This window comes from Crocodylus siamensis, chromosome 5 (assembly GCF_052110815.1).
Source record: "Crocodylus siamensis isolate JL-2025a chromosome 5, ASM5211081v1, whole genome shotgun sequence".
In the NCBI taxonomy this organism is placed as follows: Eukaryota; Metazoa; Chordata; order Crocodylia; family Crocodylidae; genus Crocodylus; species Crocodylus siamensis.
The window spans coordinates 147,720,790-147,738,822 of record NC_143399.1 but is presented as its reverse complement, the minus strand read 5'-3'; the positions used below and the strand labels follow the sequence as shown (position 1 = coordinate 147,738,822).

Here is an 18,033-nt window from a genome sequence, read left to right as displayed (position 1 = left end):
TTGTTCCTGCTCCTCAGTCTGTTCTTGGATTTTAGCCAACGATCGTTTCATGGGCACTGCATAAATCCTCCTGTGAGCAGGGACCAAACCCTGGGTTCTCCTACTCTGCAGGTGAATGCCATAATCACTAAGCTACAGACTTGTGCTCTCTGATCCCTTAATTTTTTTTTGCACAGCTTCAGCAGGACTGCCCCCTGTCCAGATAGCTGACATCCTGGTGGCTTGTTCAAGAATTCTTCTGGGAGGTGAGAGATGTGGGCTTGGATGCCCCGAGGCAGTCTAGGAAGTTGAATCAGTCTCCCACATCCTAGCTGAGTGCTGCAACTACTGGACTACAGTGCACACCACCCCCACTGTCACTGCTTTGGAAGCGTGAACCCTGCTCAGTTCTCTGAAAGAAAGTTCACAGGTGCCTGGTTCAAGGAGAGGACTCTATGCTTTGGATCTAGGGTGAATAGAAGCACCTCCCTTCAGTTCTGAGATGGGTGTTATAGGAAACAAAACTTAAGACTCAGTCTTGTCCTCAGTGTTTCTAGCATCCCTAAGCATCTGCACACTGACCGTGCTTCTCTTAGGTGGCTCCTTCTCAGTGCACTGACTATTCTGCATCCCATTCTCAGACACCAAATTCCTCCCCCGCGGGGAGAGCTGTGCCCCACACTCGAGTCCTGCATTCCAGGACCCCGAGGTGTCTAAATCCTTCACGTGTGCTAGTGTAGTCCTACACCGCTAAATAAGTTATTGCCAAAATGCCTTGGTGTGAGGAGATGCAGGAAATAAATAATAGAGCGATGCATAAAAAAAAAAAATCCCCAGCCTTGGTGCATCAGCTTGCTCTCACATCTGTTGTGTGTGATTGGATTAGAGACCAATATAATTGTGCGCAACTGCCCTGGTGCACAACTGCTGGTTTTTTGTAGCCAGAACATTTCTTAGGGTGACAAGTCATTTTCTTCATTAAGCTTTAATAAGTCCTACAGTTCATCATTCAATCCACCCTTTGCTGATGAATAGACCTTTCCAGCTGTGCTGGCTAGACTCTGAAACTGGTGCGGAGAAGGACTTTGTTTGAGCAGCCCCCCCCCCCCCCCGAAATCTGCCGACTCAGGACTGTAATGCAAGGTGCAGCTCCCAGTCTGGAGAATGACCAGCTTGTGTCTGAGGAGGTGCTTCCCTGGGGGGGGGGCCCCGCAGGCGGGGAGGCAGAGGTGGACCAGTGCCCGTCCGAGGGGGTGCAGAGGCTGCACACGTTAGACTGAAGCGGAGCCTGCTGCTCTTGCCTTCCCCGTCGTTGTGGAAAGCAGGGCACGTGCCCTTCACCCTCCATCAACCGGCTGCAGCACATAGCGGCGCAAGGAATTTGATGTGGGTTTTAGGAGCCATCCCAGGGCAAGGACCCGGGCCAAGCCCGCACAGCAAGCCCTCCACGTGGCTTAGGCGGTGCTAGGGCAGAGGGGGCAGCACGGGAAGGGCCCCCGCGGGCGCTAGGGCCGGGCTGAGGGAAGCACCAGCTCCGGGGGGGACCTCGGCCCCGGGGACAGGGTTTGTGGAGACGGCTCGGGCGGCGCCTCAAGTGCGCGCCCCGCTCCTGGCCGCAGCGCGGGGCCGCCCGGGCCGCGTGTGGCCCTGCGATTGGCAGCGGCGCGGCCCGGGGCGGGAGAGGGCTGCGGGCGCCGAGCCCCTGCGCCGTCTCCCGCTGGCGGAGCCCGGGCCGGGGCACGCGGCTTCGCATCCGGGGGGCGCCTCGGCTGGAGGGAGGTGCGTGCGGGGCCGGGTTGGGCCGGGCTGGCGGGAAAGTTGCGTGCGAGGCCGGGTAGCGGGTTAGAAACGTGGCCGGGGGAGGGGGAGGGGGAAGGACCGGGCGGCTCCAGGGGCGGCGCTGTGCTCCCAGTCCCAGTCAGCCCGGACCCCCGCGGGCGGGCGGTGCAAAGGGCCCCCGGGGCGCCCCGCCTGCACCCCCCGCGTGCGTGTGTGTGTGTGTGTATGTGTATGTGTGCGCGCGCGCGCCGCCCCCTCCCCCATCGCGGCGCGGGCGAGGCGAGGCGAGGCGAGGCGGACACACGGTCACGTTTCGTTTCTCCTCGTTTCCCAGGTGCCGAAGGGCGGCTGCGGATCCGGCTCCCCCTCCGGCCGCTCGGACCCCGCGCGCCCGGCTCGGAGGCGCAGAAAGCGGAAGAGGAGCCGGCCCCGGCCCCGGCCGCGCGGAGCGGAGCGGAGGCTGATGGCGGAGCTGGGCAGCCGCGGGGCGGGCGGCGGCGCAGGGCAGCCCGCGTCGCCGGGCGCCGTCCAGGGGAAGGTGGCTTTCAAGGCAGGCGATGGGGAAGGCGGCGGCGGCAGCAGGAGATCCTGCCTGAGCAGCGGCGTCTCCAACGGGGACTGCGCCCTGGGGGGAGCCGGAGACGAGCAGGCAGCGGCCGCGCCCGGTAGCCCCGGTTGGGAGAGGGGCTGCGGCGGGAGCCAGCAGCGGGAGGGCAAGTCCGGCATCCCCCGCCGGAGCAGCATCATCAAGGTAGGGGCTGCCTTTGTGTCCGTGCGCGGCGGGCACGGGCTGGGCTCCGCTGCCATGCACCTGTGCCCGGCAGGGTTGGGGGCCCGGCGATGCGGCAGGTGGTGGGGGAGGCGGGCGCCCTCGCTGCGGCAGCCCCGGACACCTGGCCGTAGGTGGCTCACCCCGGAGCGGCCACCCTCACATGGGCTCGCCCCCCTGGGGCTCTTGCCTGCTGCTGTTGCCACCCGGAGAGGCAGGGAAGGACTGTGTTGTGGTATGGCAACCCCCAGAGAAAGCGCTTGGGAATTTCAGAGCGTGACCGTTATGCAGATACGGATATTTTCTCCCTTAAACCCAGGGGCCTTGGAGACATGTCAGTTTGTTTTGGAGCTACAGAACATCATGTAGCCAAGAGAGAGGTCTCAAGCTCTGGAAAACCCCAGTCTGTTTGTACAATAGCATATGCAAAGGGAGGAGGAAGCACATTCTTTTATTTCAAAATGCAGAGAAGTGCCTTTCAATTAGACGGTTAAAAATCACTGGTTTTGTTGTCCTTCTGTCACATTTTCACGTTTGCCCAGTAAATAGGACTCTGAAATTACACTGTGTGAGTGTTGCAGCTCAGATGATAGTGAGGTGAGGTTGGAAAAATCTAGCCCAGGTAGAGCATACTTCGAGCAGTGCTACGGACCACAGTACCTTGGTTTAACAGCCAAGGGGAAAACAAGGACAGTCAGCGGTGAAATGCAGTTGACAGCCATGCACCCACCCTTCCTGTCAGAGCAGTGATGCTGATAGGGGTGTGCATGTGCATGTGGTGGAGAAACTGCAACAAAAGGAGAGAGGCAGCTGAACTCTGGGTTGGCCTAATTTCCCCTCCTCAGTTGGATCTGCTAAGAAATATTTTGATCCAAGCCTGCAATTGATTTTCTAACCCCATTATATCCTTGGGTAGCCCAAAGAAGGATATCACATTGCCTGCTGCATGCAACATGCGGTCATGATGTTATGTTTTCAGTGTGTCATTTGTTTACACACAGCCAGCTCATGCTCTTGCAGGCACCAGAGAGGCACATGCAGTTTAAAGGCACAATATACTAAAATGAGAGAGCACAAAATATGGAAGTATTAAAATGGATGTTATACATAAATGGCACATTTTAGATGCAGCTTCTTATTAGATGCATCATTTTTAATGTGACCTGCTTTAAAGGCTTCTGTTTTCACAGAAATTGCTTTAGCAACTTCAAGCTCTATCACTTATTGATAATTTTTCATTTTTAAAGCTAATTTGGATACTAAGATGTTTATATTCAAGTACTGATTTATAACGTATTTTATATTATAGTTCTCATAATTAAGATCTGAGATGAAAATTCCAGTAATCACCAATGGTTTTGAAGGTTATTTGCCCCATATATTTTCAGTTGGGGGAAAAAAGTATGTCTGTAGCAGTCTTGACTTACAGAAGTGTTGAGTTCTCTTCCTTTTATTGACTTCAGTATGGTTCACAGGTAGTTTAGAAACTGCATTGCTAGTGTAGGTACCTAACTTGTTAGGTGCCAAAGTCTGAATATTTGTCTTCAGTATTTAATATTAATCTTTAGTTTGCTAGAGTTGTGTGCCTAATCTTGCATAGATAAAGTCAGTATACCTATTTTGACTATTTTTTCTTTGAATTTTAGTGCCATATTTTTATACGAAAATATAGGATTGTTATTTTAATGGCATTTGAGTGCTGATGGAAAATCTCAGAAAACTCTTGTGCTACAGGAGGTGGGGCTTTCTATCTTAGCATAATCTATTTGAAGCACAGAACTATGTTAGTGGAGCTGGCTGTAGGGATAGTAGTACTTGGACACACACAATAATTGCTGGAACACCTAGACATTGTCCAAGTGCTGTGTTTTGTCTGCTGAACACTGCCAAAACTGAATTATAATCAGTAAGTTGACATTCATTTAACAGTCCCAGTTAAGATGTAGTTTTTGGAAGTGCATGTCTGTACAGGAAAATTGGGAACACAAAAAAAGCGGTGCTTCAGAAGCCATTATGGTAGGTAGCGATTCTCAATCTCTCTGTTGTCTTTTTCCCTCTTTTCCTTTTTTTGAAATCTGTTCTTTTCTCTTTTTTGTTTGTTCTATGTTTTTACATCTGTTGGTTTGGAATTTCTTGTGCTCATGTTAACAAGGATTCTTTGTCAATCAGGATAAAGCTGTATGTTAGCTAGAGATTGAACTGTCCATTATAAGCTTGATATGCTTGAGGAGGTGAGCAGAGTGCTGCCAAAAAAGAGATATCATCTTAAGGGGTTGGTGACTGCTCTAGATTACTGCCAAAGGCATGTGAGTTGCACCCGTGTTAAAGATTGCTGCAGGAGTAAATGAAGGCAGAGTATTTTTCTAGCACAACCTGCTGCTGTACTTAAATCTGTTGGGCGCAAATGTGGGGCTACGAAAGGATGTGTGTTCATACTTGCTGCACCCTTATTTACTTTTCCCTTTCCTCTTTACCCTCCCATTCTCCAGTATTCAAAAATAAAATATCTAGGATTATTCCACATAATTTTTTCCCCAAATGTCACTTTGCTATTTTGCTATTTTGGTGGGCCTTGGAGATGTCCTAACTTTAGACATGTATTTTATGAGCTTAAGTAGCTTTCTTCTTTGCAAAGAGAATAAAATGCATTCACAAACATTCCAGAATACTCCATTTTGCATTACTATCCTAAGGTTTTCTGTACATTTATTTTAAATATAGAGGTTCATTACTAGTGAATTCTTATTTCTATCCCGAATGAATCAATTTTGTGCCTTAGCTCTGTTATCTTCTTCCATTGGACCTGTACCTGGCTGTCTGTCTTTTTGTGATCGTTTTTCATTCATATTTTTTTCACCTGGAGCTAAAAGAAAATAAAACAAAAAGGTAAATGCGTTGGAGCATGTACATATATCTGAATAATGTATACTTTTGCAGTATCTCCAGTAATCTATGTAATTATAGAAGCTAGCAACTTGTCAGTGCTGCAAGGCTAGACAATACAAGACCTGACAATGCTAGATAGATGTATTGTGTTAGGGTGGGTGCTGAAGTAATGAAATAAGAGGAGATGTACAGAATCTGGAAGGGAGTTATTGTGGAGGTTGTAAAGGGAGGGGGGAATTGAGGTCTGGCATTCTTTGAGTAGTTTTGACAGGCCTTCTCTAAGGGTATAGACTGAGGTAACAGTTCCATCAATATGAAGGGATAGGGATAAAAGCTGTTACATTGCATCTGCTGCCGCTAGATGATTTTGTACGGCAAAACTACTGCTTCAACTTCATGCTTTCCTAAGGTTGGCTAGCAAGGAAACAATTTAGCTAACTTGTATTACTACAGGTAGTGCAGTTAGATCATCATAACAGCTGAGGTGCACTGCAGTAGCTCCCCCCCTTCCCTTTTACAGCAGTTAGAGTACGTTTGTCTGTATTGTAAGTATATTTAGCAAGGGTGGGATTCCACGTTTCTTTGATTCTGTATACATTTATCTCTCTGGTGATGAGCTGTTCTTTTTTTGACTGCTAGCTTATACAGATCCGAATTCCACTGCTCAGTTTTCTGTACAAACTTACTCTTTGAAGCTCATGATTTTACAGAAATGGTAACCACTGCAGTTCTTACAAAGAGCAAAGGGAGGAATTTAAGCTAACCTTCATGGATAAATAACATAGACCGCATCTACCCCTCACCTGAGCTGCCTGATTATTGGCAGCCTTGCAGCGTAAGCGTCAGGGTCACTTTATCTTATTACAGTGCCAACAAACAGGAGGTGATAAGGCCTTCAATTTGTGCAACCTCGGGAGCACCTAGTGCATTCTGAATAAATATTTTTTGTTGTATCAAGTACAGCGTAAGAGCCATAAATACTCTTAACAAGCTCTACAACTGGGATACTTTTAAGAATTGTAGTACACTTCCTTCCCGTGATTTACTTAAGAATTTCAGACTAATTTCTTAGTAGATCTGGACCTCTGGTAATCTGGTGGTACCTGGGATAGATTGGTATGTTATCTCATGCCTTGGATCTAAATCCTGCCATTCACTAAGGTAGTAGTAGTGTTAGAAAAAAGTGCTGCTTCAGTTTTAGAAAAAAGACAGACCTCTTAGTGATGACCAGTTGAGGTCTTTAAGTTGTCCCTGCTCAGTCAGATCTTCCACATTTATAATTATTTTCCTAATTTTTTCCTAAAGTATAATTGTGCATAAGGATGTTTCTGTGTGAATGCAAGACTGAAAGTTGTTCTTCTTAGCTAGAATAACCCAATCTTTTGTATTGTAGACTCCTTATTTTTCCATTATAGGAAAGGAAGAATTAAGGAGACCCTTTAAGTGAAATGGACACATTATCATATATTTTCAGTTTCTGGCCCTGTGGCTGAAAGGTGGTTTGCTTGCTGGTACCAGTTTGATATCTTTAAAGCTGATCAGTTTTTTTAGAGCTCTTTAGGCTTGCAGTTAGGCAATCAAAATGTAGCTTCCTATCACAAGCTATTAGCTGGCCTCCCCTCCTGCCAATGTCTTTATTTCTCTTAGGTGCTTTATGGCAGATAGTGTCATTCATCCAGATGGCCAGGTCATACCTATAAAGCTCCCACCTGAAGATCTAATTACTACTTTTTAAACTTTCTGTACTTCCCACTATTAGATACTTTTTTTCCTCTCCCCCTGTGAACCTGCATGGGATGATGAAAAACAACAGCAGTATTATCTTTATTTAAGTTTTTCCTTGTATCACCTTCCACTCAATAACAAGGCAAAATCCTGCATAGTTACAAATAATAGAAATACCAAGAATTGTAAATGAGCTAAAATCTCTATTTTTTTCTGTCATGAAACTTAAAAAAAAATAAAATTTAGGTGAGGTGAAAGGCACCTGGCTAAGGTACAGCAATGTCAGTCTTAACCTGTGGTGGGCCACACCTAATACCCACATAAAACAAGCATCATGTTACAAAGTGCAGGAAGGTTTTCTCCCAGTTTGTTAAACACATATATTCTTATTTTATTCTATAAACAGTTCTGATCAAAATATTGTCAAGGCTTTTGCAGTATTTTTAAAAACAACAAAAAGAAACTGTACATATATTGGTGCAATTCCCCCAAGACTCCATCTCAAGAGAAAATCTATTTATCTCTGCCTGAATGTGAAAATATTTAGAAAAGCTTGTGTTCAGTGGCAGCAGAGTCAGCAAAAGATTTAAAAGAATTAGTGTGGACGTATAACTTTTTTGTCTACTCCCACAATAGGTCGAAAACCAACAAGGGGAAAATTGGATTTTTTTTTTTAGGTATAGTTGCAGTATAACCAGGACATTTTAGGATTGCAGATATTATATTACTTCACCATAACCTTTTTTCTAAATGAAGGTTTGAGTATGAGGGACATAGGCAAGATTATCATTATCAAGACATTTTCCTGAGGAGGGCTCTAGCATCTTTAAAATAAACTGTCATACATAGCTTTTAGTGAGTGTTGATGGGTTTTCCACCCAAAATGAGGCTTTGTGTATCCCTACTAAATTTTGAGTGAAAGACAAGGGTCAAATTGTAGGCAGTTAATCAGAGTTCTTCAAGCACTTCTGGATCTTCATTGAGCAAAACTGGCTGAAATTCAGTGAAGGAAATTGGTCACTTTCCCCCTCCCTTCCTGATGTAGAATTTATTCTGTGGGTACAGTCAGTCCAGTCTAGATTCACTCAGCCTTTCTATGAAAAAAATAGCAAATTCTTCATAGCAGTAAATACTGTGATTCACACAAACAGCCAGATTCACCAGGCTGGGCACTGCTTGGAACAGTTCCACTGACTGACTTTTGCAGATGCTGTGGTGAAGGAATAGAGAACCTTCTGTGTCTCCTTCTCAGCTTCGGGATACGCTTTCCAATATTTATATAGTGATTGGTTTAGTTTGGAATATGATTTCTGCCACCAGAGTTCTGGCCTCCTCTCTAATCACTTTGTGATGTAGATGATCATACTAGTGTGGCCCAAGAGACAAGCCATCATTTCTGGAGGGTGGCAGTTGTTGTGCTAAAAATAGTGAAAAGAAAACATGTACCTTTTGTGCTGCAGCAGAGATCAGGAGTGTCAAAAGAAGATACCAAAGAGTTCTCAGATTTCTTAGTTTATTTGTGCCAAGAGATTAATCCTAACTTTTTAAATTTTGAACTTAGTCACAGAATTTGATCAGTAGACTTTTGAAAACCAGTTTTGTACTGAGAGCCTTAAACAGCAAACTGTATGTGTAATGATAGGGAACATTTTTTATTAAGATTGTCCATTGCTGTCTATTGTAAGTCTATTTTCAGTTGTTCCCAACTTTGCAGAACTTTAAGTATTGGGCTGAAATTTTCTGTGGTGGTGCTTTGCCCGCATAAATAAAACACTTTGACATTTTTCTTTGAGCTGTTCTAATTCCACATGCAGTGGAGTAAGGATATGTCATTTTCCAGGCAGTGGCCTTTTTGTCATAAATGTCTCCTTTGCTGTCCCTGTGAAAATCCACTCAAATTAAGAACAAAATCTTAGTTTGCACATGCTCAGTATAGAATTATTTTGATTTGGCAGTGAGAACCTTTGAAGAGCCCATCCTTACTAAATATGCTTAAAACTTCAGCAACTCCTAGCACTGTCCTAGTTAAGACTGCACCTGTCTTCCTTGCTCTGAGCAGCAAAATACATCCCATCCACCCTAGGGCAGGAGGTTGGACTTTGTGTGGTGGATGCTCCCAGCTGCTGTGAGTTGGGGTGGTGCTAGAACTGAGTGGAACTTTGTATCGTCTGTGTTGTCTTCCTCTGTCTCTTCTCTCTTCCTCCCTTTCCCCTCCTGTTTGGTGCTCACATCATGCAGAACAATAATCTGTTGTACTGAAATGCAGAAGGGACACCAAAATAGGTGAGGATGAAGGGAAAAGATAGATTTAGAGCAGGAGACTTGGACTAGATGGACTAAAACTTTGATTTAGTAATGGGTAGGCACGGAGCCTGGCTGGAAGATAGAAGGATTAGGAAAAAGGGACTGGGAGCAAGTGGTAGAAAGGGGGGAGGAGACTGGTAGCCTGTATGCTGAAGGGAGCACTAAGCCCAGATGAAGATTTTAGGGCAGTGGAGGAGAGGGGTGCTAGAACTGGCTGGACAAAAAGGATAGTACATATCCACTGTGTAGGTAAAATGGAGGAGAGGAGATGGATTTGAAAAAGAAGTTACGGGGGGATAAATTGGGTAAGTAAAAGGGGTGGGTGGAGGAGAATAGATCTGAGAGTAATTGAGCTGCAGGATGGATCCAACAAGGAGTTGGGAGAACCTGGGATCAGCTGGTATGGTAAATGGGTGAAGATAGAGAGAGTCAAGCTTTATCCAGCAAGTAGAATTAGCCAGGCAAGAAAAACTAGCATTGCATGAGGCTTCTGAGATGGGGACTATGCAGAAAGGGAGAATACAGTTGGGTCTGTACAGAAAACTGTGGGTGGGAAATAGACTGGGAGTGGAGAAAAAGATGTCGTGTTTGAGGGGAACAGGCAGAAGACTCTTGGTTTACTGAAGTGGATACTTTGCTCCCGATCCTGGAACAGAATCCAAGATTCCCAAATTATGCCATTCCTCTTCTGTGTGCAAGTGTCTGTGAAGCCTTCTGATAATGTGTATTCTCATCCCCCTCTAGTGCTACCACATGTAGAATTTGATGCCCTACCACTGCTATGAATTACTTCAACTTTGCCCCAGGTGACTGTCAATGTGATACCATATTTTGAATGCTCAAAAGTTAGGCACAATCAGACTTTGCCCATGAAACTTACTGTATTTTCTGCAGGACGCCAGGCTCATTCCGTACACAAGATGGAGCTGCTTACAGGATCAATCACAGTCGTGTAGTTAAGGAAGCTATAGTCTAGGATTCCTGCCTCATTTGGTGTAGAAGCAGTAATGTGTGTAGTGAATAAGACTGTAGATTATGAAAAGAAAAAGGAGCCTTACGGTTAAGTGTTCCCCTGGAGAATCAGACTCTGTTTTTGTTTTTGTCACAAAGCTCCTTTGATGTAAGACAAGTCTTTTAAGACAAACTTTTCACCTTTGTTCACTAAATGTGTTATTTCCTGGGTGCCCAGTAGTATAGGGCCTGTTTTGCACAAGTGCTGAGCATTCTCACAGCTGTCTCTGAAAACAACAGTTGTGTACTGAATTCATAAAATGCTTTATGATAAGCGTCCTGAAAAATCTTAGCTTTGATGCCTCAAATTGGGCATCCAAAATTAATAGACAAAATTTGACCTTAGTCTGTCTCTACTTTCCCACCTGCAGTGTGGGAATACAGTACACCTATACCTGGGCATTATGAGAATTAATGTTGCTGATTAATTTGATGCTATAGTCATATTTGTAATAGAATAGAGCCCATAAGAAAATTAATTGTTTTCCTTTCAGCTTTGGTTTGAATAGTTTAGAGTAAATAAGGCCACACAGTGAACAGTGAAGAGAAAATGAGTTAAGTAAATGTTTTTGCTCACTGAATGAGGAAGAGGTTCTGTGGTGAAATATTGTATGATCTGGTAATTAAAAACTGGATCACAGTGAATATGCACAAAGGGGCTGAATTCAGGTTGCCTAGCCAGTTTTAATTTTGTCATTTTCTGTCTTTTAAGTGCTTTGCAGCCTTGCAACCTAATTGACCTTAAGTCTTTCTATTATACAGTTCATGTATACATATAACAAACATTAAAATCACTAGTGCTTTCTTATTGGAAAAGGAAGATTTATGGGTTTGATATGAAATATACTTCTTATTTCAATGAAAGCTCCCTTTGAGTTCCAGAAAGTTAAAGATACAACTAAGGGATCATATATCTTGGTCTTGTCTTGACCAACAGGGAAGAACTGGTGGGGGATGTGAAGGCAGGAAGCAATCGGAATAGATAGAATTCATAATCTGAGATGAAGAAAGCATGAAATCAGCAGATTTAAGACACTGGACTTAAAAAGGCAGATTTTAACTGTCTTGAGGTAGTAAGCATGGTGCCATGGGAAGACAGACTGAAGGATAAAGGCACTGAGAGGGGCTGGAAGCCTCTAAAGCAGGACACCCAACAGTACTGAACCCCCACAACAAGAAGCTAATCAGACATGATGGAAGCACAAGGGGAAAAGCAGATGGCTGCACAAGGAGCTTATAGTATGCCTCAAATGCAAAAGGAAAGCATAAAGGCAATGGAAAGATGGCCAGGTCACCAAGGAAGCATACCAAGAAATAGAAAGAACTTACAGGGATGAAAACAGGATGTCAGAAGTAATAAATGAGCTGTACCTGGTGAGTGTAAATGAGGACAATAGGAAGAGGTTCTATAAATATGCTGGCCAGAGAAGAGAGACCAAGGAAGTTGCGAGTCCACTGTTAAATAGCCAAGGTGAACTCTAAACAGAAGATGCAAAAAAGATGGACCTCAACAGTTACTTTGCTTACAGTCGTCACAAAATAATTAAACTGTAGGGTATTTGGATAATAAAAATTGCCTGGATAAAGGAAGGTGACAGACTGAATGAGGAGACAAAAAAGGAAGAACTGAAGAACTTTTGATGGGTCTGAATGAAGTAAGGTCAGCAGGGCCTGAGGAGCTTCATCCCAGGGTACTGAAAGAATTGGCAGAGGAGATCTCAGAGCCCTTGGCAATAATATGTACAAAGTCATGGGAAACAAGTGAGGCAGAAAGAAAAACCTGGGGAGCTATAGAGTGGTAAGCCTCACCATGATGCCCAGGAAATTACTAGATCATATCATAAGGAAGAGTATTTGTAAGTGGATGAAGAAGAAAAGGCTGATCATGACTAGCCAGCATGGATTTGCTGTGAACAAATTGTGCCAAAAAATTGGTCTCTTTTTTACAAAAATAATTAGTTGAGTAGATGAAGAGAATGTAGTGGATATAGTGTATCTGGGCTTCAGCCAGGCTATTGACAAGGTTCCACATGACCTTCTCATAAACAAATTGGAGAAATAGAGACACAACTAATATAAGGTGGATAGACAACTGGGTCAATAGCCACAAGCATAGGGTAATTATAAATGGATCCATGCCCGAATGGCAGGAGGTTTTAAACTTAGTGGAGCTGGCTGTAGGGATAATAATACTTGGACACACACAGTAATTGCTGGAACATCTAGACATTGTCCAAGTGCTGTGTTTTGTATGCCAAGCTCTGCCAAAACTGAATTATAAACAGTAAGTTGACATTCATATAACAGTCCCAGTTAAGATCTGTTTTTTGGAAGTGCATGAGAGCTTCTTGAGCAAATTTGCAAATGACACAAACATGGGAAGGTTTATGAATACTTTGGAGGACAGGAGAGCAATTCAGAAGGATCCTGACAGATTGGAAAGCTGGGCTGGAGCTAACAGAATGAAGTTCAATGCTGACAGATGCAAGGTGCTGCACCCCAGGAAGAATGATAAATAAAATTAAAAACACAGATGCAAAATGGGTGACAGCTGGTGTAATGACATCACTGTGAAGAAGGATGTACGCATCTTGGGGAATCAGACTCAATATGAGTCTGCAGTCTGAGTTTTGTCCCTCCATTTAGGGTCAGACAGATTTCCACATTTGTGGTCAGAAAGGCATTTTAACTCCATGGTCTGATTGATATGGACTGTGCGGAGGGGGGCGCGTGGTTGCCTTCATCTCTAGGGCATGGCGCTTTCCACAGCCTATTTTAACAATCCTTGGAGCAGGACACTGACTGCCATTGTCCCCCTGCTTTACATGTGGCAGGCTGGGGTGATATGCCTTCTAGTTGTGTGACAAGTTTTTGGAATAGGTTAGACAAGAATTTGTATGGGGTAGTTTGGTTAAGTATGATCCTTCCTCAAGTGGAAGGTGGGACTGGATGACTTCCAGAAGTCCCTTTCAGCCCTATTTTTCTAGGATTCTCTTACTTTAATTCAGTTTTGTAGCAGGACATATGTTTTTAGTGGGTAGTTCCGTGTTTACACTCCTACTCCCACAAAAGTCAGCCCTCCAAAATTGGGGTGCATGTCATAAGTAGTGAAGCTGATTTTTTTTCTTTGCTGGAATAGAAACATGGAGGAGACTTTGCCTTAAGATGGCTGCTATGCTTCTTCCTCTCCTGGCCTCAAGGAAGGAGAGGGTGTTCACTGTGCTAACGCTCTCACAGTCACAGTCTCTACAGTGGTCAGTATTCAGCCATGATTGGAAAAAAAACTTTTTTCTTCATTCTGCATTCCTAAAACGAGATGCATATCTTACTTGGGGGGTTGTGCTATGCAAGAAAATAAAGTTTTTGAAGAAAGTGTGTATGTGGGTTGGTATATAAATGGGGTGGCCATATGTGCTAGTTTAGCCAAGACAGTCCCAGATTTCAGAGGCTGGTGTGGACTGGCTGTTGAGCCCTGGAAACAGGGGTGCAGGTTTCAGTCTGGATGGGAGTGCAAGCAGTGTGGATTGCCTTGCAGGCGGGTAGGCAGGCATGCCTGTCCATCATGCTGCCCAGCCCGGCTGACTTGTGAGAGCATAGGTGGGGCAGCAACCTTGATTTCCTTATGGTCAGCCTATGTATAAAATGCTTTGCCTCTAAAACTGCATGGTGTTTAATTTCATATTTTTGGATCTGACCATATTAATCCAGAGGGGTTAATATAGGAAATAGCAAATAACTGGATGAAAAAAATATTTTTCATGTGATTGTTTGAAATAACTGTCATATTTGAGGTCAGCTGCATGGTTTAAATTTTCATTCTTTTCGTATTCTTATACTTGAAAATATCTGGTTACACCATGCAGTGAAACATAGAGCTTACTGGGAACATTGTATTAGCTCTTAACGAGGACAAGAAACTTAACCCACTAAAAACACTATTTATTTGGAATCTTATAAGCCATTAGTACTATTGTTTTTCTATGCATGTGTTGTCCAAAATGTTTTTACTTTATCTTGATTTCCTTACCATCAATTTTTTGAAGACATTTGTTTTTCAAATGGAAATTTTGAGAGAAATCAATGCTCCAGTTTGTAATGGGTGTTTATATAATGAGATTGTGAACGTGGCTGATAGTGAAGCAAAAAGAATAATGGGCACGTGAAAGTGCAGTGGGTGTGTAGATATGTGTGGTATGGTGTGTATGGGGAGGACTTTTTTTTCTTCAGAGACTGTTTTCTGTATTGGCTTTAGTTACAGAGATGACTTAAAAGCTGCTAATGTTCTAAGCAGTGAAACTCCTTAATTAACACTTAGTAAGAAATTTTAGATTTGTTTTTTTGGGGCAGCATGAGGGTGACAGGCAATAATTCCACTTTCTCTCGTATTTCACCTCATCAAAAGTTTCTTCCTTATTCTGATATATATTTTTGTCTGAGTAGGACAATTTGTTTAATTTTTTCTCACGCACTGTCTATCTGTAATTTGGATGCTGAAGCTCAAGACAGTCCCATGAATCTGAATAGGAGTTCTGTGCCTAGATACTGTTACGGGATCTTGGCCTAAGATCTTTTACTCAATATTGTGTACAAATGTTCTTTAATCAAAGTGACCTAATTGTCTGGCTTAAAGAGATACATTCAGAATTAAAGCTGAAGTCTTTATTCAGCTTTTAATAATGGTTAATTTTGTACCCCATTTGTATTGCTCATTTATGGTAAAATGTTGTACGTAAACTGTGCCTCTCTTCTTGTTAGAGTATAACAGCTCCATTGTTAACTTTTTGACCTGGCTTGTCCTATTTTTATTCTTTTAAGTGGCTAGTAGTCACATTACTCAGAAGTGACATTACAGCCTGTGAATTCAGGATTTTCTAACAGGCAGTCAGTAACTTTCTTTTGGGAACATGTTTTCTTTTCTATCAACTATTATGCATATACCATGGACATATTGCAGAAAGCTTTTAAAAATAACTTATTTTTCTTAATTTTTTTAATTAATGTGTTACTTTTTTTGTATCTATAGTAACTGGCTTCACGGATAGAAGGTTTTCCTTAAATAACTTTGTCTTGTGGGAGAGAAGAATTATAGTTTCAGAAACCTCTTAACCTAGCTTTTTGTGCATCATAACTGATATTTCCAGGGAGAGTGTACTATTATACATCATTGTCCAAGTATACTTTTGGGGGAGGAGGAATAAAGCCTTCATTGCCCAGGTATTTTAGGAAAAGCTTGTAAATGTCTGGAGTTTGGAATGTTAAGTCTTGGCAGAAAAGAAATGGGCAGAGTACAAATGAAATGGAGAAAAGCATTTGGTGAATTTAGTTTGTCACATGGTTTTGCATCTCTTGTATTGCTATTGTCATTACAGATGTATGTTGGAATGTGTGTATTTGATCTTTTTTTTTCCAGTTTAAATGAGGATAGTTTGTGGGCTTTGTTTGAAGGATAAATTCAGATCCTGGGCTTTTTTTTAAAGACCGAACTCCAAATCCTGTAGATTTTATTTCATTTTATTATGGAAACTTTGAAAGACCTTTACATAGTGTAGACTCTTAAAAGAACCTTTCCGGGTTTTTTCTATCCAACCTCAAAATCAAAAGTAAGCAAGGGAGCACATCTTACAATGAAATTTACGTTGTCTTAACATCCTGGCAAAAAAAGTTACAATGATGGCGATGCAAGCAATATTGGGAGTCTGCTATGTGACTATCAACCTCTCTATATTTTTAATACAAACAACAAGAAGAAAAACTTAATACTCTTGCAAAATATAAACATACAACATAACTTATCGCTGTGATTTTTGACGCTAATTAGAATGATACCTTATGACAGGTTTTGAAAATCATTTAATTCGAAAACTGTTCCCTAAACCTTGTCTCCTTCTTTCTCAATTACAAAGATGATAATTTGCAAGCATAACCATTATTTTGTATACCTTAATTTTTACAGTCTATTGTATTGCAGCAAACAAACATGCTCCTGTGTATTTCCTGTTTGAAAGATCTAAATCTGCTCCCATTGAAGCCAATGCAAAGTTTTGCCATTGGTTGAGGGAGAAGGAAGCAAAAGATTGAACTTGAAGATTTACTAGTAATCCTTAAGAGTGGATCAATGTGATATGGCTTCTTATTTCTAATTAGGGGAGCTTTCATTTTTTGAAGATACATGTTTTTTAAGGAAGATGGAGCTTATAAACCATGTAGTTTAAAAATCCTATTTGATTGTATTTTTGTGGGGTTTAAAAAATATATATTTAGCATCTTATTCATCCAAATATGAGTTCGTGCCTTTGGATTGCTGTGGGACCCAATGGAGTGCACTTATGGTTTTTGGTTTTTAACAAAAACTGTAATATTTTTAGATCTTGGTACACTCCATTTTCTTTGTTTAGCGAGTAAGGATATTAGCACTTTTTAACAGTGAACCTGTGTAGCTAGCAAGCAGTCTATACAAGGACAGTGATATCAGTCTAGGATTTGCCTGTTTCCATCTGATAGAAGGGTATGTTATTAAACACTCTTGACTGATCTAGATGCCAAATTACAGAACAAATTGCTTTTCCAGAAGGGTTAAGATAGAAGTAGGTAACATTAGCCCCTGGATTGGAGTGTCTCAGAGTTCAGCTGAATACTTTCAGACTTTGACGTCCCAAAACTGAGAGGCTCAAAGGAAATAGGCAGCACATTGGGGTGGGGTGAGCATAGAGACTTCTGAAGGTGGAAGAGCAGTACACATTGGCACAATCTGGGTTATGCCAACAAGTTTGACTTCTAGGCTTTGATTAGCTGAGGAAAGACTATGACCCAGTGTTTTGAGTCTTACTAGACTGATAGTGTTAAATAAAACAAGCAAGTTCTAAAAGTTACAAAGTACTTTACAATATGTGGTATGTTCAAGTATCTTCCTGTTACTATTTTTTGGAAACTACAGTCATACCATAGTAGACTGGATGCACTATCACACTTATAAAGGAATCAGAAGCAAAGAAAGGCAAGGGGTGGACTTCTGTTTCCTCTTGCATGCTTAAAAAGCAGGTATCTAGCTTGCTAAGTGGGTGTTACATTCAGGAACTGATTCTACTTCCCCCACACTGGCCAGGCAGGCATGTGGCTACATATACCTGCCCATTGTGGCTGTGTATGTTCATCTAAGCCAGCGGTTCTGAACCGGGGGTACATGTACCCCCAGGATGTACGTGAAGCCTCATCAGGGGATACATGAGATATATTTCATACATTGTCTAACACAGGTTGAAGCGCCTACAAAATTAATTTCCCATTGAAAGGGGGTACATGAAGTCTCACTCTTAGACCAAAGGGTATGTTGACTGAAAAAGGTTCAGAACTGCTGATCTAAGCCATGGAAATAGAGCAGGCCAGAAGTCTATGACTAATGGATGTTAAATGCTGGACAGGGATGACAGTATCAACACTCCGGTAAGTGAGTGGTTAAAACACTTACCTAAAAAACAGTAGGAGTTCTAGGGCTTCTCCTCCCCATCCTTGCCTAGAGGCACTTTGAAGCTGCATTTCTCTGACTTTCTACCAGACCACAGGTTATGGATTATCCAATTCTC

The 18,033-nt window shown here is 42.8% G+C and overlaps 1 protein-coding gene across 5 annotated transcripts in view; it reads left to right on the top strand.

Annotated features, from left to right (window-relative positions):
• Positions 1 to 1,555: 1,555 nt before the first annotated feature.
• The window catches only part of PLCL2 (phospholipase C like 2), a 188,134-nt gene continuing 171,656 nt past the window's right edge, over positions 1,556 to 18,033 (top strand). The window contains exons 1-2 of one of the 5 annotated variants that reach the window (XM_090046589.1): positions 1,556 to 1,758; positions 2,093 to 2,509. In XM_090046589.1, the coding sequence (XP_089902715.1) occupies positions 2,222 to 2,509 (288 nt within the window). In that variant the 5' untranslated portion in view covers positions 1,556 to 1,758; positions 2,093 to 2,221. Of the gene's footprint in view, positions 1,759 to 1,797; positions 2,510 to 18,033 lie in introns of those variants that run through there. The other 4 variants (XM_090046590.1, XM_090046592.1, XM_090046594.1 and 1 more) reach the window with 4 other exon arrangements.